Genomic DNA, 26,796 nt, shown 5'->3' on the forward strand with positions numbered 1-26,796 from the left:
CCTACAGCATAGGCAATATCAGGCCGAGTATGGGACATGTAGATTAGTCAGCCAATAGGTCTTTGGTACTGTTCTTTGTCAACAGGCTCGCCCATGGCATTGCTAAGTTGATGGTTAACCTCAATGGGGGAATCTGTAGGCTCAAACCCAAGCATACCAATTTCACTAATAAGATCCAAGACATACTTCCGTTGGGAAATAAAAATGCCCTTGTTGGATCTTGCAACTTCAATCCCAAGGAAGTACCAAAGAGGTCCTAGATCTTTGGTCTCAAACTCCTTTGCTAAGAATGATTTTAGGTTGGAGATCTCACCATCATTGTTGCCAATAATCACTATATCATCAACATAGATAATGAGGGCCGTAATCTGACTACCAATTCTTTTCACGAACAAGGTATGATCAGCTTGACTCTACCGATACCCAAACTTATGCATAGCTTTCAAGAATCAACCAAACCATGCCCTAGGAGAATGTTTGAGATCGTATAATGATTTTTACAACTTGTAAACTCGGCCAGCAATAGATCTGGATGCAAAACCAGGAGGTATTTCCATGTAGACTTCTTCAAGGTCCCCATTAAGAAATGCATTCTTGATATCCAACTGTTAAAGGTTCCATCCAAGATTGGCAGCACATGACAGCAATGCCCTAACAAAGTTCATCTTTGCTATAGGTGCAAAGGTTTCTTGATAGTCAATCCCATAGGTTTGGGTGAAGCCCTTGGCAATTAATCGTGCCTTGTATCTCTCAGTAGTTCCATCTACCCTTTGCTTGACTGTAAAAACCCATTTGCATCCAACTAACTTCTTCCCTTCAGAGCGAGGGCCATGTTCCCAGGTACCATTTTTGTTTAATGCCTGCATTTCCTCTAGCATGGCAGTCTCCCACTTTGATGGCTTCTTTCCAATCTTGTAGAATAGACACAGACAACGAGGCAACAAAAGCCCGATAGGAAGGAGATAACGACTCATAAGAAACAAAATGGGAAATGGGATGTTGAGTATAGGAGCAAACGCCTTTTCGAATAGCAATGGGATGGTTATCATGCAGATGGTTATTATTGTCAGGAACATTATCAAAAGCATGAGAGATATTACTTGATGGTGAGGGTGAATTTGATGGGGGCGCCACAATGGGATTTGGTTGGGTAGCGGAAGCGCTGGCAGGTGACGCCGGTAGTGAGGCGCAGCGACCAAAGGGTCGCCTCTAGGAAGAGGCAGCAGCAGCGCAAGGGTGAAGAGGCCCTGCGGTGAGGCGCAGCGACCAAGAGAGGTCGCAGCGAGAGCACGGCGGCAGTGATGAAAAGCCAATCACAGTCAACAGCTGTCTGGCAACGACGGTGAACACTGCTCACCAGAAAGAGAGTAACCGCGGTGAGGAGGAGCGATTTTGTTAGAAAGGTTAGTGAGGCATGGTTCGGTTATAGTCTACCATGCTAGACAAGGAGGCTGGAGACCCCACGGGCAGCGGCAGCGGCAAAAGAGAACAAAAATAAAAAAATAGCAAAGAAAAACTTTTAGGGTTTTGGGCTCTAATACCAAGTGGAGAATCGGAGGTTTAGGGAATGAATCGACTTGTCAATAATGACAGAGGTCAGCTTTATTTATAATAAAGTTACAGCCCTAACAAACTAGGAAAGTAAGGTGTTGACAACTAAGCTATGACTCAGCATCCCTATCTACAACGATTAGGATGGTTACCTCAACAGTTACTCATAAAGGGACCCTCCTACCGTAAATAGAGGTTCCTATTTTGTTTTTCATTGAGATTAATAAAAAGAGGGGTTGTACTTTAGCCAACCATTTTAGACACAAGATGATGGCTTTATATTGTTTTCCTTGTGAGATGCAGTTGCAAGGTGAGAGACTTTGTGTGGTCAGTGTGATGCTGATTGAGGATGCCCAAGTCATATCTTTATTTATTTTTGCTTTCATATGTACAAAAGGTAGGGGGGGATTGGTGAAAGAGAAAAGAATTCTGTATTTTGTTCGTCCCTAAATCATCGATCCTGTTGCAATTGATCTCCCACTGGTTTTTTCTCTGGTTCGAGGTCGATTTTGCATTACAAGGTTACACAATCCATTTCTTTTTTTTTTTTTTTTTTTTTTTTTTGGGGGGGGGGGGGGATGTATGAACATAAATAAGGGTAATTAGTATTGTGCCTACTTTGTAGACAATCGTAAGCTACCAACAAATACCATACTGGGCAAAGATTTATCAACAATAATCACCTTCTCTGTGAGTTTCAGTATCATGGACTCAACGGCAGCCGCATCATTTGATGATTTATATGTTGCTTCAAGGGTGCGTATTGCAACAGCAGTATCCATATTTACTGATGAAAAATCCCCCTGATCATCCTGTCAAAATTGTTGCCTTCCCTGTCATGTTTCTATAGCAAAATTTTTCACAATAACAACAGAAATAATAATTACAATAATTAATGATGATGATGATAATTGTATTAGTATTTGTACTTTTTTTAAGACGAAAATACAATGAGCAGATAGGCTCAAAAAGAAGAAAGAGGAAAAAATATTGAACTTTAATTATTTCCAACGTTGTCAAAGCCGCAAGTCGACTTGGGCAATCATTTCCCTGACTCATGCAAGAGCTGGTCCATGCCCCCAAACCACTGAGGCAGTCTTGTAGACTTTGCCTTTATAACACTCAGTGTTTCCACTATTTGATAACACTAGTTGTTTCCACTATGTATGGTTTTTGTTTTCTTTTATGTTGGATAAATAAATCATATGCATGGTCGGGAGTATATAAACAGCTTAGTATAAACAACATAGAAAGAAAAAAAAAGTATGAAACATGCAAGCATGTGGAACCACCAATCAGCAGCTCCCATCCAGGAGATTCCAGAAGACAATTATCAGCCCGATATGGATTAGTTAACCATCCAATTTTTCACCATTCATTATAAATTCCCTCCAGAGGCTATGATAGAAGAAAGTTATAGCTATGAAACTCAAGCATAGAATTCCAAAAGGCATTTACCTGCCAATTTTTACACATGGCTATAATTCTGTCAAAGTCCGTATTTATCGCACGTAGAAAGTGATCAGAGGGGCTTTGCATTATTGGGCAAGGAAACCCGGCATTTGAGAAATGCTATAAAGAAAACGTTTCAAGTTAGTTTCCTCCAAAATTGGGAATAAAGAAATAAACAACATGCCTCACAAAATATCTGCAGGGCATCAAATATGGAAGCAAAGCCAATTATAGTAGTTTCAAAATATCAAGTACTTCTTATAAAAAGCCAGGATAAAAGAATAGAGAGAGCATCAGATCAATATCCACCTGCAGACAAGCTAGTGTTTCTCCAAAAAATAATGTATTTCCATTTGAAAGCAGACAGATCCTATCAAAGAGGCCAAATACTTCTGTGCTACTCTGGTACATGGTAAAAATAAGAGTGCAACCTGTACTTGCAAGTTTCTTCAAAGTCACCATCATCAGAAGTGCAGACACACTGGCCAAAAGAAACAAAACATTAAAACAAACACTCGTAAATAGATAAGGAGAAAGAAAATAATATAACAGGTTCGTAAGTAGGGGAAATGGAAACAAAAAGGGAAAATGTCGTAGATAGACCGCCAAAGAACAGCATTATAGATGACACACTTGCAGGGGGTCTGGCCCATGCCAAACAATAAGCGACACCGAGCAAATTCCAAAGGCCAAATTTTAGCCTAAACAAATGATCCCAGTACTCATTGTTTTCTTAGAGCCATCAGAAAAAGAAATATCCGATAGTTAGGATCATTCCATTTGATGACCTTCCCAGAAGAGAATATCTCCACAGTTAAACATCAAATGGGAGGCCCTACCCCACATGTGCTCTAAGTATCCAATAAGTTGTTGATAAACCAGTCTTTCAGTTTACCAGATGGTTTAAGTTTCCTAAGATAAAACAATACTTGGGTAAGGTCAGAGAAACCTGTCAAGATGATAAAGAGGTTCATCTATGAATAAGATGTGTGGTCTCATTACAAGCTCCCTGGCAATGCTGACACGCCTTCTCTCACCACTAGAAAGACCCTTCATGTAACAGTGGCCACCAATCAATTTGTTTGCATAATCACCCAAAGACATAGCAATGATTGCATCCTCCACCGCACTCTTCTTCTGAGAGAAAAATCCAGGAAGTTGTAGAAGTGCAGAGTAGTATATCATCTCCCGCACAGTAAGGGATCCAATCAGTGTGGATTCCCTCTCCACATAACCCTAGAATTAGATAACAGAATTCATATAAACATCCTGACCTTCAACAAGCAATTCCCAAAGAACAATTAAAAGATAGTATTAAGAATGTGAATATCTACTTTAGTAACTTTTGGATTTCACATGCCAAGGACCAATCATAGCACCAAGATGTTGAAGACTTCAAAAGAAACAGTTCCATTTTAACCCCCACATACCAAGAGTTCAAAATTTTCAATTCAAATCTGCATTGAAATGAAAGCTTCAATGTTACAAGATAGTTACACACTTTGACAAGTTTCAAACAAGATTTCAGATTTTGGACTGAAAGTCACATAGAATTCAGACTAAAAACATATCTAGAAAATCAGGGGAGGGTAAAAGCAGCATAGTGTGTACAGCATAAATAAATTTTAGGGGCTATGATTTCATATCATTTGTAAACGTATACATTATTTCAGAAATGATGATATAATCTTTTGTTGTTTCTAAAACAAAAGGGGAGGCATGGATGGACTATGTCCGGGTCACGAACTTCAACAGATTCTATTTCCCTAAATAAAATAAATCAAGATAATGAAACAAGAGATCAATAACCAACTCAAATCAAACATAAAAAGATTGTCTAGTACATGGGTATAGGATACATGAATCCTGTTCTACCAGTGTTACATGGACACTTCTGAATGGATGAAGTTCTAATTTCAACTGCAAACTCTTGAGCAACACTTTCAGACCTCCTGTTGATTTTTGTTCGTGTCAACATAAATGAAAAGCCAACATGTATTATCAAATCAATTGTTCTTGTGTCTAATATATAAATGTATGTAAATATAGCATGCATTATCAAATCAATTTTTCACCATAGATTGTTTCTAGGTGGCAAATCCAAAAGTTTCACACTTGTGCCCTTCTCAATGTGACAGGTATATTAGCAATGATTCCACAATATTCCATTATTTGCTAGAAAATAAACTTATGGAAAATTTCCACAAATATTCTAATTCCAGAGTTGAAGTACATATTGTCCTACATCTCGAGACAAAAAAAATTTGTTGCAAGGGCAGGGGAAATAAAGCTCTGCTCCTGATATGCTGACACGATGCCCATACTAATGAGGAAATAGTGGCATCCGGGACAGACCACCCTGGAAAAATGTCACAGACTGGATGATTAGGATCATCCAGTTCCAGCCAAGTGCAAAACAAGAGTGGTTGAGGTTATCATCTTGGTGGATCCCTACCTACCTGCATACAGCTACACATGTGATGCAGGGGGATACCTAGAAACTAAGGCTCCTACATGGGTTGCTACTTAGGACAACCAATGGGTTAAAACTCATAGGACAGCAGGTAACAGAAATGGGTAGCAACAGCATTTACAGACTCATATGCATGAATAAAACATTGAAAAGTCTATGCAATAATGAACAATACAGAATAGAGCTCATAGCATCATTTCCACAAACATTTGATAGGCCAAATGGGGAACGGGAAACAATACATAAACTACCAAATCAAGTGCAAAGACCTTTCAATACTCTAAAAAAATATCCATGTTGTACTAGTCCTAGGCATGCATTCCAATAGAGAATAAGACATAAGTATGAAGAAGATGCATAAAGTTTAACAGCAGTATAGGTGAAAACAGATTAGAAAATAACAATGGTTCAAGGTTCCAAATTAGGAATTATGATAGAGAGGGGAGAGGCATTGATGAACACGCATTCGGGTAGGGGGATGGGGTAGGGCAGATAATGTAACAAACAGAAAAGAAAGAAGAACAAGGCAGGTTCGATTGGGGGGGGGGGGGGAGAAAGAAGAAGTGGGGGAGAAGGGAAACAAATAACTTAACCACTCATCTGCTGTGCTGCTGAAACAGAGAAGGAGAGAAGAAGAAAAAGATAATCCATTTGGGGGGTTGAGGGGAGAAGATGCTCCACGCAAGAGAGGAGAAGAAGACCCAAGAGCCAATAGCTTGTTTCATTTCATTTCTTAACATCCTCTGGCCGAATGGCCTAGTACATCTTAAATAGAGAAACAAAACAATAAAAAAAAAAACTGACTAGGCTGTTGATGGGGCACAAAGTCCAACAGCTTAGGGGAAAGTGCCAAAAAAGCATAAAGTTCAATCAGCTTATGACTTAAACAACTTAAAGCATTGGTCCCAAGTGGGCCTGGACTTGGGCCTGGACTTGGGCCTAGACTATAAATTACATAAGAATCAAAACTGAACCAAAAACTGAATCAAAACTGAACCAAATACTGAACCAAAATTACATTTAAACCAAATTACAAATAAAAGACTAAAGACAAATTTCAGCCAGCAAAAGTACTCCTCCAGCTCAGCACCACAATCCATTACAGAAAAAATCTCCCTCTAACCAAAGTGACCCTGATCCAAGCTGAAGATGCATGGCGCAGTCTTTGTTGGTGAACTCTTCAAAGCCAGTTGATGGGGACATCAGCCCCATTCCTAAGGATTTTCGAAAGGTATACCAAAGGAGATTGCGTAGGCAGTTACGTTTGGGATCGAGCTCCCTTTGGTTGGATGAAGACTTCTTTTGATATGGTTTGTGGTGCTGATATAGTGAAGCTCCTTGCTAGCCCAAGTTCTCTGCTGGTCCAGATTTTGTTTTTAAGTTCTATTTAGGTCAATTACTATATATGTAATTTTCGGTTTGGTTCAGCTTTTGGTTCAATTTTTGGTTCATTTTGTGGTTCTTTTGTAAGTATAGTCCAGGCCCAGGCCCACTTGAGACCAGCTCTTTAAGTTGTTAAGTCGTAAGCTGATTGGGCTTTATGCTTTTTTGGCATTTTCCCCTAGGCTGTTGGACTTTGTGCCCTATCAACAACCAAGTTAGTCTTTTTTTTTTTTTTTTTTTTGTTTCTCTATTTAAGATGTACTAGGCCATTCGGCCAGGGATGAACAAATGAATGAAGCTTGAATTTCTTGAGTCTCCTCTAATACTACTTGCGTGAAGCATTCCCCCCCCCCCCCTCCCCTCTGCTGGATTTTTCTTCATCTTCTCTTCTCCAACACTATTTCGAATCACATAACAGGTAAGGTTTGTGCTATATTTCTTCTTCCCTCTACTTCTTCCTTCTCCAAACCCCCACGGCTGCACTGTCAGTTTCATCTGTTTCTTTCTCTTCTTCTTCTGTTTCTGCTTGAATATTAGTTGCTGTAGCCTTACTTCTTCCCCACCCGATTGCATGAACCCCATCAGCAGTAACATGAGTTCCTATAATCTCTAGCCTATTGAACATGCTATGCTGAACCTATTTCCTCTGTTTTTTTTATAGCCTACTGTTTGCTTATTTTACTGTGGAATTGTGCTGCATTCTCATGCATGTTTATGTCTGATTTCCTGTTAGAATTTTGCATGAGAATAGTACAGCATAAATCATTTTTCAGAATCTTGAAAGTTTATGCACTTGATATTGGTAATTTTTGTTCTTTCTTCCCCACCCCCATGTTGCCTACCATGTGTTTGTTGAATTGATGCATGTTGCTTAGACCCATATTGTTCACTACTACAATTAAATTTACTATTTCATTAACTCATGTAGCCTTGCATATGCTGTTGTCCATTCCATTTCGTACCTACAGTCCCTTGAGTGTATACCCTTGATTGTCCCTATTGTGCAACCCATGTAGGAACCCTAGCTTCTAGGTAATCCCCTACACCAACTTGGTATCAGAGCCTGAGTTTAGGCTGTCCGTAGGTTGCTGTTACAGTAGATATTTTGCATGACCAGTCTACCTTAATTTTGCCCATAGGATCCAACCTTGTTAGGACCCCCATGTATGACCACCAGGAGTGGTAAGACATACCAACACATGGACAACAACCCAACCATTACCCCGGAACAAATAGAAAGGCTCCTTCAACAGAATGAAGAGACCTTAAAGGCCCTCCAAGATATCTCAGCCCGACTCAATGTTGTGGAGACCCCCTTGCAACAAGAACACACTGTTCAAGGAAATGGACCTAGACAAGAGTTTCCCCAACAAGGACTCGAAGAGCATGATCATATCGTTGTTGAACATGATAGATATGGGGATAACTTTCTAGGAAATGGGCGAGGTCGAGGTAGAGGAAGAGGTCGAGGACCTCAGGGGCATCATTTTCAAAGGAATTATCATCCGCATAGGGATGAGGAATTCTATGAACCCCAAGACTGAGGATTTGACATTAGGAGAATGGCCAAGGTTGAAGCTCCTTCCTATGATGGGCAAATTGATGCCAAAAATCTTGTTGGATTGGATTAGGCAAATGGACAGATATTTTGAGTTCTATGAAATGTCCGAGAAAGTTTGCTTCCGATTTGCCAAAATCAAGCTCACAGGAGCAGCCCAAGATTTCTGGACAGAACTAGAATACCAGGAGCAGAACTTAGGAATTGAGCCTGTGTCCACATGGGTGGAAATGCAAGAGAGACGCAAAAGGGAGTATGACCTATAGGCTTCAACTTCTACATGAGATGAACACCCATAGGCAAGGAAAGTTGTCTGTAACCGAGTACATGCGCAAGTTCAATGAACTGAAAATCAAGAGTTGTACTCGCGAAGATACTGAACGGACCCTTTCCAGGTTCCTTACTGGACTCAATTCAGACATTCGAACACGCATGGCACCACACATGGTTTGAGATGTCCATCAGGCTTTTAGAGTTGCCTTAGAACTTGAGTCATTCATGAGGACCTTTCCTCAAAAGAAGAATTTCCAAAGTGGAGAGTCAAATTCCAAAAAGCCTTTTCAAGGTTCTTCAAATTTCTCTAAGACAACTGACAACCCTCCTCATCAGTTTGAGAACAACAAGGATAAGGGCATTTTGGGTGCAGCACCCAAAAAGAATGGTCAACAACAATGTTTTAAGTGTCAAGGATTTGGCCATTATGTCAGAGACTGCCCCAACAGGAATCTTTGTGTTGGGAACCAGAATCTTGAAGAGGAAGACCAGAATGAAAACCAAGATGAGAGTCAAGATAATGAGTTTGAGGATCACAATCCAAATGAGATCATTTCTGATGAAGAACAAGAGGAGAGAAATACCTCCCGATTAGGTGTTTGATGCAGATCCTAGCCTCCTCAAATTGAAGAAGCCACCCTAAACCTAGGGTTTTAATAGGAGCCTTAGTTTAGTTTAGTTTATTTCCATATTTAGTTTTTATTTTGTGTTTTTAATTGAACCGGGTTAAATTGGTTGCATACAATTGGTTCAATTGGTCTAATTTAAGTGAAGTGATCCTATTGGCTAAGAGGATCTTATATCCTATTGGCTAGTAGGGAATCTTCTTTGTTTAAGTAGTTTAACTTGTTTTTAAGTCATTAGGACTCTATTTTGAGTCTATTTCAGTTTCCTAGTCAGTTTAAGTTAGATAATAGGTTAAGGATTGGGTTAGGCCATTCCTTTTTAGTGTCTAAGTCTAATTTTGAGTCTTTTATATAAGGTTGTAAGGGGGCCAAGCATTAGATACGAATTTAATTAATGAAAAAGCTTTTGTTTGCTGCCATAGGTGCTGCTCTGCTCTGTTGAGTGAACCTTGTGAGTAATATCAAGGCTATCTTGTGGGTAATATCAAGGTGAAGGGATTGGTGGACTCCGATCGACTCCTTGCATCTTGTAGATCGGGAGGTCCTTCTTCTTATTCAATCAAGCTTCTTCAAGCTGTTGTTGCCGCCTTTGAAGGAGATCAAACCAGTAAGTAATTTTAATTTCCTACATATATCCTTCCCCTCTTCATCCTCTAACCTAATCCACACACCCCTCCATCCATCAAACCCTAATTTCCATTAAACCTGCAACTCCTACCTTAACTAGGACTCCTTCATAATTTCAGATCTATCCATCAATTCCAAACCAAACTTCTAGCCTATAACCCCCACACCTCTCCCCACACTCGATCCAAAATCCAGCTCATAACTCCCACTCTATCCCCTCCATTCCTCCACTCCATTAAACCCAAAACCTGCCACTCAATTCTGTCCAGAATTGCAGAATTTTAAACTTAACCAAATCCAATTATTTTTATCCCACAATGACCTCCTAAACCTGCATAGTAAAACCCTATAAACCCCTTTCCCAAAATCTATCCCTAAACCCTAGATCTTGCAAATAGTCCATTTTCACAAGGCCTCTAACCCGAAACCCTAGATTTCCAACCTTATCCAAATCCATCCAAACCTACACCACTAGACTCCTAAAAACCTGCACATCTTTACCAAATAAAACCCTAGCTCGAAACCCTAACCCTAACCCTAAATTTTGACCTAATTAGCCAAATCTGTCCCATTCGGCCAATCCTATTACTTAACCCTATTCCCCTGGTTCCTAGTGGGACTTGTCCTACCTAGGACTACATTAGTGTTGTTTCGATGCATGGTCTCGCAACCCAAAAGCGACGATGATTGGCGGCGAACCAATATTTTCATCACTTACACCTTTCATCAGGGTAAAAATTGCCGTGTCGCTATCGACAATGGGAATTGCATGAATGTGGTTTCTCAAAGTGTTGTGGCTAGAATGGGACTCAAACCTCAAGCCCATCCTAAGCCATACAAAGTCGCTTGGCTAGATCAGTCTACTATACCTGTCACTCTTAGGTGTTTAGTCCCTTTGCATTTTGCGGGCTATGAGGAGAGAGTTTGGTGCGATGTCCTAGAGATGGATGTTGCCCACATCATTTTAGGGAGACCTTGGTTGTATGACCGAGATGTCACAAACTATGGGAAGTCTAACACATGTGTCTTTGAATTTAAAGGGAAAAGGATTAGACTGACACCTAGTGCACCCAAGGAAGTAAAGGTCCCCGAACACAAGGGTAGTACCTCCAAGCAAGCTCCAAAGAAAACACTCAACATTCTAAATCAACAGCAGTTTGAGAGTGAGTGTAAAGAATTGGGGGTTATCTACGCCCTAGTTCCCAAGCCAAGTAAAGCTGAATCGTCTGAGGCTCCTAGAGAAACGCAACCCTTGTTGAAGGAATTTGAACAATTATTCCCTGAGGAGTTACCAGATGAGCTACCACCAATGTGTGAAATCCAACACGCAATCGATCTAGTTCCTTGTTCATCTTTGCCAAATCTGCCCCATTATCGTATGAACCTTAAAGAACATCTCGAGCTCAAACGACAAGTGGATGAGCTTCTTCAAAAGGGATTCATAAGAGAGAGTCTAAGCCCGTGTGCAGTACCTGCTTTACTCACACCCAAGAAGGATGGCATTTGGAGAATGTGCATCAACAATAGAGCCATCAATAAGATCATTGTCAAGTATAGGTTTCCCATACCTAGGCTTGATGACATGTTGGATTTGATGGCGGGGTCTTCAATCTTTACCAAAATTGACCTCAAGAGCGGGTACCACCAAATTCGAGTTAGACCCGGAGATGAGTGGAAGACAGCCTTCAAGACGAAGGATGGACTTTTTGAGTGGTTGGTCATGCCCTTTGGCTTATCCAATGCACCTAGCACTTTCAAGAGGATTATGAATCAAGTGCTTCAACCATTCATTGGCAAGTTCTTAGTGGTTTGATGACATCCTCATTTATAGTAATACCACATCTTCCCATTTGGATCATTTGCAACAAGTTTTCAAGGTGCTATTGAAAGTTAAACTTTATGTCAATCTCAAGAAATGCACCTTCACGAGTGATCAAGTTATTTTCTTAGGATTTGTTTTGTCAGGTCAAAAGGTAGCTGTTGATCCTGACTCCTGAGAAGGTTAGAGCAATTGTTGAATGGCCTGAACCTACCAATGTTCACGAGGTGTGAAGTTTTCACGGCTTAGCTACCTTCTACAGAAGGTTCATTTATCATTTTAGTTCCATCATGTCTCCTATCACGGATTGCATGAAAAAGGAGTTTCTATGGACTAAAAATGCCGCCAAGGCCTTTGTTGCAACAAAGAAATTGATGATAGAAGCACCAGTCTTACGTCTCCCAGATTTCTCCAAAGTTTTTGAAGTCAATTGTGATGCGTCTGGTGTTGGGATAGGTGGTGTCTTAGGACAAGAAGGACACCCAGTTGCTTATTTCAGTGAGAAGCTAAATGAGGCTAAGCAACACTATTCCACATATGACAAGGAATTCTATGCAGTTGTGCAATCTTTGCACTATTGGCGACATTATCTGTTACCGCAAGAGTTCGTGTTGTTTTCAGATCACTAGGCCCTGAAATATTTGAGTGCCCAGAAAAAGCTCAATCAAAGGCACGCTAAGTGAGTCGAATTTCTTCAAGAGTACACCTTTGTACTCGAGCACAAACCTGGTGTTGAGAACACTGCAGCAGATGCTTTGAGTCGAGTCAATCTCTTGCTCAAGCACATAAGTGTTAGGCACCGAACTAATGTTTTGCTCCAAACAATGAGCATTGAGGTAGTAGGGTTTAAGCGAGTCAAGGACCAATATCCCACTTGTCCTGATTTTAGTGAGATTTTCACTTCAATGAATCAAGATCCTCCTATTGCTCGTTCAGATTTCCTGCTAAAGGATGGGTTTTTGTTTAAAAGTGACAAAGTATGCATTCCCAGGACATCACTTCGGGAATATCTGATTTGAGAATTGCATGCTGGAGGAGTCGCTGGACATTTGGGTCCAGACAAGACCACCACTCTTGTTGAAGATAGGTTCTTTTGGCCCGGTTTGAAAAGGGATGTTTCTCGAATTGTGAGTCAGTGTCACACATGCCAGCCTGCCAAACAATAAAAGAACACTAGCTTGTACACTCCCCTTCCTGTGCCACATGCTCCATGGCAAGACCTTAGCATGGACTTTGTGCTTGGTCTTCCCAAAACTTCAAAGGGACATGACTCTTATCTTTGTGGTTGTGGATAGGTTTTCAAAAATGGCACATTCCATCCCATGTTCAAAAACTGTTGATGCATCCAATGTGGCCAAACTTTTTTTCAATGAGGTCGTCAAGTATCATGGTCTGCCTTTAACCATAGTGTCTGATAGGGATGTCAAATTCACAAGCCACTTTTGGCGAACCTTATGGCGGATGATGGGTACTAAACTCCGTTTCTCCACTGCGTTCCATCCCCAGACTGATGGTCAAACTGAAGTCATCAATCGGAGTATCGGAAATTTGTTACGTTGTTTGGTTGAAGATTTCTTAAGAGTTGGAACAGAATCCTCACCTAAGCAGAATTTGCTTTCAATAGCTCTAAGAATAGGACCACTGGTATGTCTAGGTTACCAACCCAGGGCACCCATTGACCATATCCCAGCCATGTCTAGCTCTAGGACCTCCCCGTTAGCCGAGTCTTTTGCATAGCATATACATGACTTACATGCAGGTATAAGGTAGCGAATTGCATTGAGTAATGACCAATACAAGTCCAGGGCTGATTTGCGTCGACGACTACAAACATTTGAGGAAGGCGATATGGTGATGGTGAGAATCAAGCCACAAAGATTCTCCAAAGGAAAAGCGAGCAAATTGCATGCACGTAGTGCAGGTCCATTCAAAATTCTCAAACGGGTAAGTGCTAATACTTATGTCTTGGAATTACCTTCTGATATGGGAATCAGTAACATTTTCAATGTTGAGGATCTTGCTCCTTACCATAGCACCTCTACTGATATTCCTTTTTACCCCGATGACCTTGTGGACTTCCCGTTTGTTGTTGATACTTAAACCCATGCATCTCCATTTTCATCCACATCCACACCTTTGCCTCCTGTGCCCGACAATGTTATAGGAAAAGAAGAGATTGAAGATATCCTCGATGAGAGAGTTATTTCTTCATGTGATGGAGGAACTCGAGCATTCTTGGTTAAATGGCGAAATCGTCCGGAAATTGATTGCACGTGGATTCCTATTGATGAGTTTAGACAGCTCAATCCTGATATGCTTGAGCACTATTTGAGTTCTTATTCATCGGAGGTGAATTCTTCAAAGCCCGGGAGAGTTGATGGGGACATCAGCCCCATTCCTAAGGATTTTCGAAAGGTATACCAAAGGAGATTGCGTAGGCAGTTACATTTGGGATCGAGCTCCCTTTGGTTGGATGGAGGCTTCTTTCGATATGGTTTGTGGTGCTGATTTAGTGAAGCTCCTTGCTAGCCCAAGTTCTTTGCTGGTCCAGATTTTGTTTTTGAGTTCTATTTGGGTCAATTACTTTATATGTAATTTTTTGTTTGGTTCGGTTTGGTTCAGTTTTTGGTTCATTTTGTGGTTCTTTTGTAAGTATAGTCCAGACCCAGGCCCACTTGGGACCAGCTTTTTAAGTTGTTAGGTCATAAGTTGATTGGGCTTTATGCTTTTTTGGCACTTCCCCCTAGGTTGTTGGACCTTGTACCCTATCAACAGCCTAGTTAGTCTTTTTTTTATTGTTTTGTTTCTCTATTTAAGATGTACTAGGCCATTCGGCCAGGGATGAACAAATGAATGAAGCTTGAATTTCTTGGGTCTCCTCTACTACTACTTGCGTGAAGCATCTTCCTCCCCCCCCCCTTCTGCTGGATTTTTCTTCATCTTCTCTTCTACAACACTATTTTGAATCACGTAACAGGTAAGGTTTGTGTTATATTTCTTCTTCCCTCTACTTTTTCCTTCTCCAAACCCCCACGGCTGCACTGTCAGTCTGCATCTGTTTCTTACTCTTCTTCTTCTGTTTCTGCTTGAATATTAGTTGTTGTAGCCTTACTTCTTCCCCACCCGATTGCATGAACCCCATCCCTTTTCTTCTCTGTTTGTTCAGCTCAGCAGTAACATGAGTTCCTATAATCTCTAGCCTATTGAACATGCTATGCTGAACCTATTTCCTCTGGGTTTTTTTTTAATAGCCTACTATTTGCTTATTTTACTGTGGTATTGTGCAGCATTCTCATGCATGTTTATGTCTGATTTCCTGTTAGAATGTTTGCATAAGAATAGTATAGCATAAATCATTTTTCAGAATCTTGAAAATCTATGGACTTGATATCGGTAATTTTTGTTCTTGCTTCCCCACCCCCATGTTGTCTACCATGTGTTTGTTGAATTGACGCATGTTGCTTAGACCCATATTATATTGTTCACTACTACAATTAAATTTACTGTTTCATTACCTCGTGTAGGCTTGTATATGCTGCTGTCCATTCCATTTCGTACCTACAGCCCCTTGAGTGTATACCCATGATTGTCCCTATTGTGCAACCCATGTAGGAACCCTAGCTTCTAGGTAATCCCCTACACCAACATGTTTATAGCAAAGCTCACGAAAAACATCCTTTCAATCAGTGCGGCTAAAGAATGGCCTAGGCAACAATTAATCCATCAACTCCACTAGCCATCAAATATTGACTGCATCGAGGCATAGAGTTATACACTAAGAGGAGGATTAGTCACTGCCAGATGACTAGTTGCTAGTCAGTAAGGCATGATAACACTTCTGTTACTCTGTTACTGAACCATGTTTCTATTCCAGAAATGACTTTTGGTATTTTTGTTTCTAAGCCAAATTTCTGGACAAAAAAACATGTTTGGTAACGCATAGTAATTTCTATTTCTGGGCCAGAAAAGAAACAGAAATACGTGTGTTATGCCCAGTAATTTCTGCTCTGGGAACTTCTATAAATTAACAAAAATGCCATTGAATATCCAAAAAAATTGGTGGAGGTAGTGGTTGTGGAACAGTGGTGGTGGCGGTGGTGTTGAAGATGCATGAAATTACTGCTTTGCCCATCAAATTAACCATGTGCTCATTAAAGAGCAACTCCCCTCCCCCCCTTATTTCTCTCCCTTTTGTTTCTGGAACAGAGAAGTTCGAAATTAAAGTTTCTTTTTTTGTGTTTCTCAGCAAGTTTTAGTGTTTTTCAGCAACTGCTTCATTCCCAGAAACAAAAAAATGAACCGGCGGTAACAAAATTTTATTCTTTTTTCATTCTCAGGAACAAAAGAACACAGAAACAGAAGTGTTACCATGCAGGGTCTAAGTCAATCAGCACTTTTTGTTTGATGTCTTTCATAGAATACTAGAAAAGTAAGTTGTTAATCTATTTATGCTTTAATTAGGGTATCAATAACTATTTCTGACACCCTCTCCCAGGAAGCCGAAAGCCGAAATATCCTTCCAATTATAGCTTTTGATAAGCCTGAAAATAATGTAACATTTGCTTTACTAATGTCAGAATCTATTTATCTCAAGAGAAGTTTTATCTTAAATATTATATTCTACATTTAAACACACTTGTAAAAAATGTATTGGAACTAAATTCAAACAAATATTTTTTCATTTTGGTCAACTTAGTTAATGCCTGGTTGCTGCCTAGGCCATGACCTCCTAAACTCAAGAGCTCCAGCTTAGCCAAGCCAGCTTAACCACATTTCTTTGAATCTTCCCAGCATAATCTAAGCTAGAGAAGATGATGCAATAAACATCCATGGGTCCATCAAGATATATCAAGCTGTCTTCACAAAAGAATATCTCAAAATTTGCAATTTTCTAGGAAAATAAGCATAAGTTATCTAAAAAGGAAAAATTAAATGGAGAATTACAAGGATCATATTGGAACAGTAATACAATGAACTGGATCATAAAATTGAATCAACAAAGTCTAGCATTATGGCGTCCAAGTAGTAAAGTACCAAAAAGAAAATGGGCTTGTTACAATGAGAATTTGCACATATTTAACTAACCAGTTGGTCTCGTCAAGACTCAAGGCGGCCATGTACCCGTCAAATCCTCAAAAAGAGGTCAGGGCTTCTGAATAAGCCATCAATCAGTAGTAAATCCAGATCTAATAATGACAATTTGTTGATATGGATTTCGAAGCAGGTGCCATGGAAGCATGATAATGTTTATCTTTCACATTATATAGTGGTAGCATTGGATTGCTACTATCGAATAGGCAGGCACACTGATCGAGTATCAAGAAAAAGAGTGTCCAGATACACTGACAAATATAGGTGGGCTGAAGAGAATGATGAAAGAAGAGAGGGTAATCCTTCATATATTATATTCCATACTAAGAGGGAAAAGAAAGAGTACAGATGTAAACTGATGGTTGAAAAATTCGTATTCGATTCGTGTTCGTATCTGTTTAAGGGAATCTGTATTCGCAAAATCACCATCCAGAAACTATCTGAATCCGTTTGGTAACTAGTCGGATACGAATATGATAATCCCAGTTTCCGATCGATTATTATCTGATTTGTTTAACTATCTGATGGTAATAAAATATCTGAAATATACACCTGTATCCGTTTATTCGATTATAAGATTAATTTTATAAATTACATTTAGTAATAATAATAGTTGGCAGTATGTTTTACCCAAAAACAAAAGTTGACGGTATATGTGATTCATGCTAATCTATACCCTCAGATTTGGGGGTATCACTTTGAACCGTAGGATGAAAGAGTAAAGAAAGGAAGTAACTCAAGTAAAGAACTCAAACTTTAATTTCTTCTTCTTCTTCTTCTTCTTCTTCCTTGACTCTGGCCTTTAGATCGGACCGGATAATATCCGGAATCCATTTAAAAAATTAAAAAAAAGCGAATTTGAATTTGATATTGTTTCAACATATCCAGTGGATAAACGGATCGCATTCAGATAGCAGATTTGTAAATAAATTTGAATTCGGATTGTTCCCAATCCGTTTAGATTGTCACATAAGGTCATAAGACAAGGAGTTGGAGGAATTTTCGTGATGAGGAGTCCTAACTGAAACCACCTATTTCAATCTCTCTGGTCTTCTGCTTCTCAAAGAAAGAAAGAAAGAAAGAAAATCTCATCAATATTGGCAACTCCATCATGAAGCATCAAAACCGTTCTTGCCAGATCTGGACACCTGAATCAAAGAACACCATGAAGGTCTCATGACTTAATCAAAGATGGGCAGAAAATACACATTCTTTTTGCCTTCTTGAGGAACCTTGATTCTAAGATTCACTCTTTGACTTGAATTTCTATAATATGCATGTAAATATGCATAGTTGACAGATTTTATTGCAAGATCAAATCAGAAAAATGATATCAGCACAACGGGAACAAAAGTAAATACAAGGAAAGCACACTGCCATGAACCTTTTCTTTTAGAAGTTCTGCTTAATCCATCCCAATCAGGAAGTGGGCACGTTTTGCAAAGGGATGTTCCAATCTTCATTTTCTCACTATTCTAATTCCCTTGCAAAGATATGTTTCAGTTATCCCACAATTGACAATCCAAAAGAAGAAGAGATATCTAAAATTAGGGGACCAAGAACATAGAATAAACCAGTAGTACGCATGGAAGAAGAACTCGACTAAAACCTGTCAAAACCACCGAGTTAACTCGATTTCGCAAGTTTCCAAGATGAGTTGAAGGGTGATTTTAAAAAATCCAGGTTTCGACCAAAACTCGATGGTTTCGACATGTTCCGACCATATTTCGGTAGTTTCAACCTGAATACCTATATAAGTGTCACTTATCACCATGGAAACTTGAGGAAACCTAGCTGGAAACTAGGACAAACACTTATATATGCCAGAAATCAGGTCAGACACTTATTTATGCCTAAAATCAGGTCAGACACTTATTTATGCCTAATATCATTAAAGTAAATGAAATATTGGTATTTCATTTACTTAAGATATTATTCATAAATAAGCAAATACCCCCTATTTGAATCCAATAAAAATAGTTAAAAAATCAAATTCCAAAAGGATAAAAAGTCAACCCCCCAGTTCAAGAACAAAAACTAGATTTTCGGCGTTAGGTGAAATTTTCAACTTTCTAATGTCGAGGTTTTTCTCAAATCTAAAACTTCATAAATCTTAATATGATAAAACATTGTTAAAAACCAAAAGTGTGGTAAAATATTCATTTGTTTTGATGTCTAAAAAAATATTTTCATTCGGAGCAATTTTAAATAGCATCCGCGCACACCAAATTAAGTTTGACCAAAACATAACACCTTCATTATAAATCAAAGTTAAGCAATCTTGGATTTGTTTGAAAGCTGTGTTGGAAAGCTTTCAAACAAATCTAAGATTGCTTAAATCTGATTTATATTGAAGGAGTTATGTTCTGTTCAAACCTTATTCGATACCATGTCCAAGAACAATATACAGTATCAAACTTGGATCAAAACCACAAGTATTATTTTTAGTGTTCTCTATGTGAAACTAATGCACGTATTAGGTTTTGTAGAAACCGCTTCCGCAGTCGCTGGTTCCTCTTCTTCCCTGGTTTCCGCTGCCCAGCTTTCGCTGGATTCTTTGTCGTAAGGTTGAAGACAACCTCCATAAATTGGTTTCTTCAAACCTTATTTTTTGAGTTCCAATAATACCCTTCTCTTTATCTCTTATTCTCTTTAATCCATTCTTTACATTCCTTTCCTAGTTTACCCTTTCTACTAGGGAATTAAATTCTTTTCCAAATCTGTCCCCTTGCTTCATTATTTTCCAATAACCTCTTGAAAATTCTAGTTATTTACCAAATTGCCACTCTCCATAGCCATTATTTTACCCATTGCATCTCTTGCTTTTTTGTTTAACAAAACCCCTTGCAAAATTCTGGTTATTTACGGAACTGCCATTACTTTTTAATACATTCCCCTATTTGACTACCCAATTGATCTTTGAATATTCTGGTTTACTACCAGCTTGGATTGTATTTAAAAGTGGATTTTCACCAAATTACAGCCATACCATCCTTTTTTCTAACACCGTTCCCTTTCAATAATTCTAATTCCCTTCATATCCCATACCTTTGGTATTTACCCACAACACCTTTGGAAACTTTTGGTAAATTACAATTTTGCCATTCCTTCCTTTTTAATTACCCTTGACACCTCTTGGAAAATTCTGAAATATTATGTTTTTGCCCTATCTCTTACATCATCTCTGTTATGTCCACGTGTACTACACGTGAGGGGAGGATTATGTACAATACACCTGCAGACATTGCAAAACGCAGAACTTGCAGGAACATTGGTGCAAAACATAGAAGATCAGTTTTCTCCGCCATTGCCATTGGGTATCCTTCGTTATTGGGTTGAGTTTGTTGTAAGGGGGAGATTGAAGTATTAAAGAGTATTAAAGATATTTGGTTGTTGCCTATTTGAGAACTTTCAGTTGGGTTGATACAGTGTTTTTCCACTGCCTAATTCAGCTTGTTTCCGCTACTTGCTGCCCTAGTTATTTAACTTCAAAATTTTATGTCATTATGACAATCTGAGATTCATTACTGGTTAGCTATTGAAGATCGTTAAAAGCTGCCTTTTTTTGGAAGAAATTCTAGTCCCGATTTGCTGATCATGTCTGTCCAGGTTTTGAAGATCAATTATTTCAAGTTCTTGAAGGTTTATTTGGGAGCTACATTCATCTGTCAAGCTGGATGTTGCTGTAACTTAGTTTCTGACTTGCTTCTCATTTTGTTCAAGTTGGGCATTAATACCTTGTATGCGCCAACTTGAGGGGGAGTGTTTGCATTATTATGGAGTTCTCTTTTTTTCCTTTTAGTTCAAGCTGGATCTTCTTTCTTTACTTATTTGTATAATCCAGCTTGAGGGGGAGTGTTGAAGTACTGTTCATGTGACACTGTTCACGTGAACAGTGATTTGGTTGATATGTGTATCTTCTATTTTCCTAGTCCTAGTTGGAGTCCTAGTTTCTAATTATGTCAAGTCCTAATTCTACTGTGAGTTGTTAGTCTTAGTTTCAGTTTGAGTTGTTAGTTCTAGTTCTTTTCCTATTGTAACTTGGAATCCTATCATGATTAGGAATTCCTAATCTGATTAGGAGTTCCCCTTTCTATTGTAATTTCCCCTCTATTTATAATAGAGGGGCTTACCTATCAATTAAATAATTCAAGCATTACAATCAATTCTTCTTCCATCTTCTCTTCTCTCTCAAGTTACTGGTTACAGGTCCTAGGTTTTCTACAGGTTTAAAATGTCAAAAATAGGCAGCACAACGATAATCAAGGCAAAAAAAACAACTTCTGGGCCTCGAAACCAAGGTTCGAGTTAGCCTGGAGAAAGTCCCAGGTTTTGACCAAGATATGGTCGAAACCGAGACAAACTCGGTTTCTAGCTGGTCGAAACCTAGTAGAAACCTGAGTTTTAGAACCTTGGTAGAACCTGACAATGGCCAAATCTAATCATGCTTCAACACAACAATTAATACATTACCTTAGTGGCAGCATCTGTTTCGAGAAGAAGATGGACTTGACTGGATCAGGTTTTCGTATCCCTCTAGTTTTCTAAAAAACATGTCCGAGGACTAGTTGGAAACTTTTGACTGTCTGTAAAGTGCAGCAAATAAAGGCAAAGAAATTTCCCCAACCGCAAATACAGCACAACATCACCAACTTCTGACAGAATTTGGTCTACAGGTGAGACATCTTCAGTATAGTAACCGAATCTTCACTAATAAACTTCCATTCAACCTCTTCAAGGCCAACCCACATGGAGTTTCACTGAAGCACCAAACTCGGTGTGTGCTGTTTCTTATGGTATGTTGGCAGCAGTTCAACCAGTAAAGACTACCAACAATAGTATTAAAGGGGGAGGGGGGATAGACCTCAGAAGTTACCGTTGACACTGAACCATTTCCGGCTGGACATGATACACATTATATACTACAAGTCTACAACTACAGATGCCTCAAGGCTGACTTGCCTAAGTAAGGGAATCTCTTAATCAGCAAGGACATGCTTAGCTGTATATAAGAATAATGACTACCATAGAATATTGATATAGAAGCATGATAGGAATTTTTAGTCCAGTGGCATGTAGAAATGGTTAAAACACCAAAAGAAGAAGAAAAAATACATATACTTCCTTCTAGGTATTATATGTATAAATGCATAAATCAAATAAAATTAACATGTGGCTGAGAACTTACATATGAACCATATGGCATGTGCAATTTTGCCCCATTTATGAACACTTCACCATACACTTTGGCTGACCCAGGCAACCTACCTACAATTAGAAGGAAATGAAACTATTTCAGTTAATCAGATCACACAAACTGGCAGGGGAAAAAAACCCCTCATTATCAACCACTTAGTACCACAGGATTGAATTATGCAACACTAAACCTACAATCACTGGCAGGCAAAAACTGAAATGATTTGTGTTTGGACCTGGAAAATGCTAGATCATGTAGAGTGGAGCCTCCTAAATGGAGCTATGGGGGAGATGTGTATTGCTTCCATATGGAGAACATGACTTCATGCTTGCAAATCCCCTTTTCTCAATTGTCATGAATGGGCCCCCTAGAAGGGTTTAAGAGTACTCATAGGCATAGTTGTCAAGGCGACGCATTGGTGTCCAAGCGTCTTGGTTGCCTTGGACACCATGGTCGCCTTGTTGGTTTTGCCTTGCTTCTAGGCCCCCTCCAACGCCTTGAGTTGCCTAGATGCTGTGACAACTATGCTCATAAGACAAGACAAGGTGCGCACCTTGGCCCTTTTCTTTAGGTGGTAAACACTGAACAAACTCACATCTATGGGGATTCGGGGACAGGAGTGGAATAAAGAGAAGAACAGAAAGTTCAATGCAGTTAATGGAAAATGCGCTAGTAGTCCAAGATAAATGGGTGGAATTGGTCATAAGACTGGTCTTTGATGAATAAAGTCCTGATTTTAAGTAGCCACTAGCGATGAAGATTTGGCAACGAAAATATGGCAGCCCAGAGATCCGTAGGGGGGTGTAAATAAGAATCGGGTTTGGGAGCTGTGATTGAAGGGAAGATGAATACATTTTTCAGGGTGAGCTTTAGAAGAATATAATGGGACATAGTGAAGATTACACGGCATCGTTGACCTACAAGGTGAGGCATGGAAAGCAGCTGAGTTGGAGAAGATTGGTGGTTGGAAGGTGATAAATTACAAGAAATGTGCCCAAGATTGCATTGCTTGGGTTAACAGAAATACGTTTAATGTCTCACCATTAACGTTGGCAATTTAGTGAGGAATGCCTTATTTAGAAGTAATCTATTACTAAGATGAATTGATATGGAGTCGGGCCACTTTAGAGACTTTAACTAAGCACATAGGTATCTGAATGGAGATCAAATTCTGGCCTCGACTACCTGAGTGAAGACAAGAATGTGAAAGAATGGTACCAAAGGGGCTTTTTTTCCCCCTTCTCTCCTCCTCTCCAGTCAAAGCCTATTAGAAGTACTAAGTGGAAGGGTTGGACTGCAGTGCTCAAATTGTAATTTACAGGCTCATAATTCTGCCCACCACCGAAGACTTTGCATGGGTTCCTGCTATTAACCAGGACTTGATCATTGACCATTTGCAAGAACAGGGATGTGCACTAGCTAACGGCTGCCACTATGTGACACATGGAAGAGAGCGGATTTTTTTCCTCCCCCCCCTCCTTCCCTAATCCATGGTACAAAAGGAAGAGTTATTGGGAGTTACTACCTATGTCCTTTTCATCTAACCAGGATATCAACTGACAGACAGTCCACAAAAGAAAAGGACCTGTGGTCTATTCTGGTTCAGAAAGCTGCATTTCATGGATAATTAAAACTCTTGCGATTGTGTATAAGATATGAAGAGAGAATCAATGGATTTTTCCTTGGTAAGACTGGAGATCTAGCAGTAGAATGTTAAGACATAGGCTTTGTTTTGCCTGATTGAGCTTGCACAGAAGAGTTTCTCAGGGATTGATAGATGCTTCCAGCCTTTCAGGCAACAGGGATTCCATTCAATCAGTAGGATCATAAGTGCTCTTTTTCAGTAGTTTGTGTACATGAATGTAAAGATTACCAAAGACTATACATGAATAGTTTTGTTATTATTAAGTGAAAATCATCTTTTGACACTGACAAAATAATATAATAATATATAATAACCTGCAATCGATCTTAGCAGCGTGGATTTTCCAGATTTGGCAGGACCCATGATAACTGTTAGCGTCCCTGGCAAAGCATAACCATTCGAACTCTTTAAGATCTTATCAGAGTACTTCCTCTTCCCCTTCATTGTAACAGTCAAGTCCTTCCACACGACAGATGCCCCTGCAATTTTCCTTGCAACAGTCGATGGATCCGGCAATGGTGGGGATGGAAATGAGCCACTGTTGAATTTGGACAGAGATGGAGATGCAGTGGTAGTTGCAACATTGATTGAGTCGCCTCCTTCATCCACACGTACATCAATTTCAGTGTCATCCCACTCGGGAGAGTCCTCGAATGAGATGGGTTGTCTCAGAGAACCTGGTTTTCTCAAATAAAAAAAATTACTGGAAGGCACCCGACTTGAAGGACTACTTGCTGATGAAGAAGATGATCGATAGTTATCCGATTGGGACTGTATTTCTTCCATTCCTTTCGGACCAACCCAATCAAACTGCAACAGTGCAACTCAATCAACCCAATTACACGAACCTCACTGTCATGCCAGAACCTTCTAAGACTTCTTACTTTTGTCGTTTACATCTGCATAGACATAAAGCCATTTAACAGTCCATTACTTCCATCATACCATCTTACTAATAGAACAAGTCAGATATCATCTCATAAAGAGACAACATACCAGGAAAGAAAAATGCACCAATCACCAAGATACATTAGTGAATAACTGAAAAATTAAACTATTCTCAGCTCTTGTCTCATTCCATTAACGCTTATCGGGGGGGTGGGGGGTTTAATTTAAAAAAAAAAAAAAAGGAAAGAGGTGTGGAGTAGGGGTGGGGGAATAATAAATACCAAAACCCACATAAGTATGAATCAATTTAAACCCCACAACCCACACATGTAACTCGTTCTTCTGCATTTCTGATATTCAGTAACCATAACATGCAAAAAAAGAAAGCAAACACTTAACTTACATCCCCAAAAACAAAAGACAAAGACCAAAAAAAGAGGGAGGAAGAGGAAAGCATTCCGACCCCATTTCTGGTTTATCAAAAGCTTCATGTCTGGTAAACAAGAAACCCACAACCCTAAAACCAATACACCCTAATCCCCCTAACCCCCAGGCGCAGGAGCCAAAGAAAAAAGTAAACTTAAAACACTTGAATACCAAACCTTGCTTACACAAATGAAATGCTTTTCTTCCATCCAAATGCTTCAAAAGAGAAGCGAAAGTATAAATATTATTGTCTAGAAGAAAATGAACAAAAGAAAGCTTCTGTGCTTGTGCGTGAGGGATATCGATATGAAGAAAGTAAGAAAAATATAGAGAAACTGCATACACACCTGGATCTGAGTGAAGGAAATGAGAGAGTTCGAAGTAGGAGTTGAAAGAATGAGTCGTCTTTATTGGCTTTACACTTGCAGAACTCATTAAAGTCATACTACACTTGACAGTGAAGTTTTTACCAACGAAAAAAAAACAAGTGAGAAGGCGAGTCTGCAATGAGTGCTGGTTTCTGGATCTTTTGACCCGCTTTTCCTCCCGTTCGACCCTGGCCCCTCTCATCCTTCCTTTGTTTTGTTCCTTTGCATCTTTTCTTTTTGTTTCCATTCACGTCAGATTTTTTTTTCCCATTTCTTATTAAAAGCACTGCATTCATGCTCACAAGTGGGAGTGCAGTTCAGGTTCCTGAGATTCATTATGGTACGATCTGAGCCGCACATATGGAATTCAAGAGAGATGGATCCTACTCCTAGATTCCATCTGTGCGGCCCAGGCCAGTACAATAACTTGAGCCAGCCTCCCACCTTTCCTATGCATAAAGGTTAGGGTGTCAGTCCGTCTGGTTTCAATTATTAAACTCGGTGTTGATGTGATTTACATTTTAATAAGGTGAAATCAAAATCGAACCAAGTAAACATCAATCAAGATTATAATCGTTTTGCATTTTGTGAGGTTGTATCAATTTTTATTCGATTTTTGTTACCCAGTTTACATGCACTTTGCAGTATCGGTTTTGATAAATGATCACGAAGACTTCCTCGCTTTTCAAACTTTATATATTTTCTCCCGATCTCCCTCACTCATCCTTTTTCCACAACCATGTAATTAAAAAAAAAAAAAACATTTCATCTTCACCCTATTCTTTTCCTTTCATATTCCTTGTTTTTCCATTATTTTTCTTCTTCCAGTCTCACATGATAAACAAACTATTTCGTCTATTAGCAAGTAGGGTTTTGTTAATCCATTTTTATATGATCCATCATTTTCAATCCGTACTTGAACATATACATATATAGTTAGTCCCAAGACATTTGCTTATTTTATATTTCAAGTTTGATGCAACAATTTTTGTTCATTAAATTAATCATTATTTTATTAATTAATCCAATTGATGCATACGTTGTTAGTATTCGAGTGAGAGATACTGGTTTCTATTCGTGATAGAACCGTCGGTTTTGCTGTGTAAATCAAAACCAAATCGGAAAGAGAACCTAAGAAATCAAAATAGATTATTTTTTTGCAATGCGGTTCGATTCAATCATAAAAGGTCAGTTCGGACCCAATAACCGGAAGTACATAAAAGGTGTCAAATTGGAAATGAAACCGAAAACCAAAACTCTATCCAAATCGAATAATCGGAATCAAACTAAACCGATTAGAATTTGAACTGGTTACAATTCGGAACTGGGAACAGAATCGATGTGGGACTTGGTTACTTTTTGTATCCAACATAGGAACTGAACTAATGGTTATAACTAAAACCAAATCAAATTTGAATA

At 39.2% G+C, this 26,796-nt stretch overlaps 1 protein-coding gene across 1 annotated transcript in view; it reads right to left on the reverse strand.

Annotated features, from left to right (window-relative positions):
- Window positions 1–25,465, reverse strand: part of LOC122651607 (ABC transporter G family member 3) — a 42,599-nt gene extending 17,134 nt beyond the window's left edge. The window contains exons 1-7 of the mRNA XM_043845056.1: window positions 25,357–25,465; window positions 24,010–24,594; window positions 22,042–22,121; window positions 3,953–4,239; window positions 3,313–3,484; window positions 3,010–3,123; window positions 2,235–2,363 (exon numbers count right to left, since the gene is read on the reverse strand). Of these exons, the coding sequence (XP_043700991.1) occupies window positions 2,235–2,363; window positions 3,010–3,123; window positions 3,313–3,484; window positions 3,953–4,239; window positions 22,042–22,121; window positions 24,010–24,481 (1,254 nt within the window). The 5' untranslated portion in view covers window positions 24,482–24,594; window positions 25,357–25,465. The remainder of the gene's footprint in view (window positions 1–2,234; window positions 2,364–3,009; window positions 3,124–3,312; window positions 3,485–3,952; window positions 4,240–22,041; window positions 22,122–24,009; window positions 24,595–25,356) is intronic.
- Window positions 25,466–26,796: the final 1,331 nt, after the last annotated feature.

Source organism: Telopea speciosissima, chromosome 2, assembly GCF_018873765.1.
Source record: "Telopea speciosissima isolate NSW1024214 ecotype Mountain lineage chromosome 2, Tspe_v1, whole genome shotgun sequence".
NCBI lineage: Eukaryota > Viridiplantae > Streptophyta > Magnoliopsida > Proteales > Proteaceae > Telopea > Telopea speciosissima.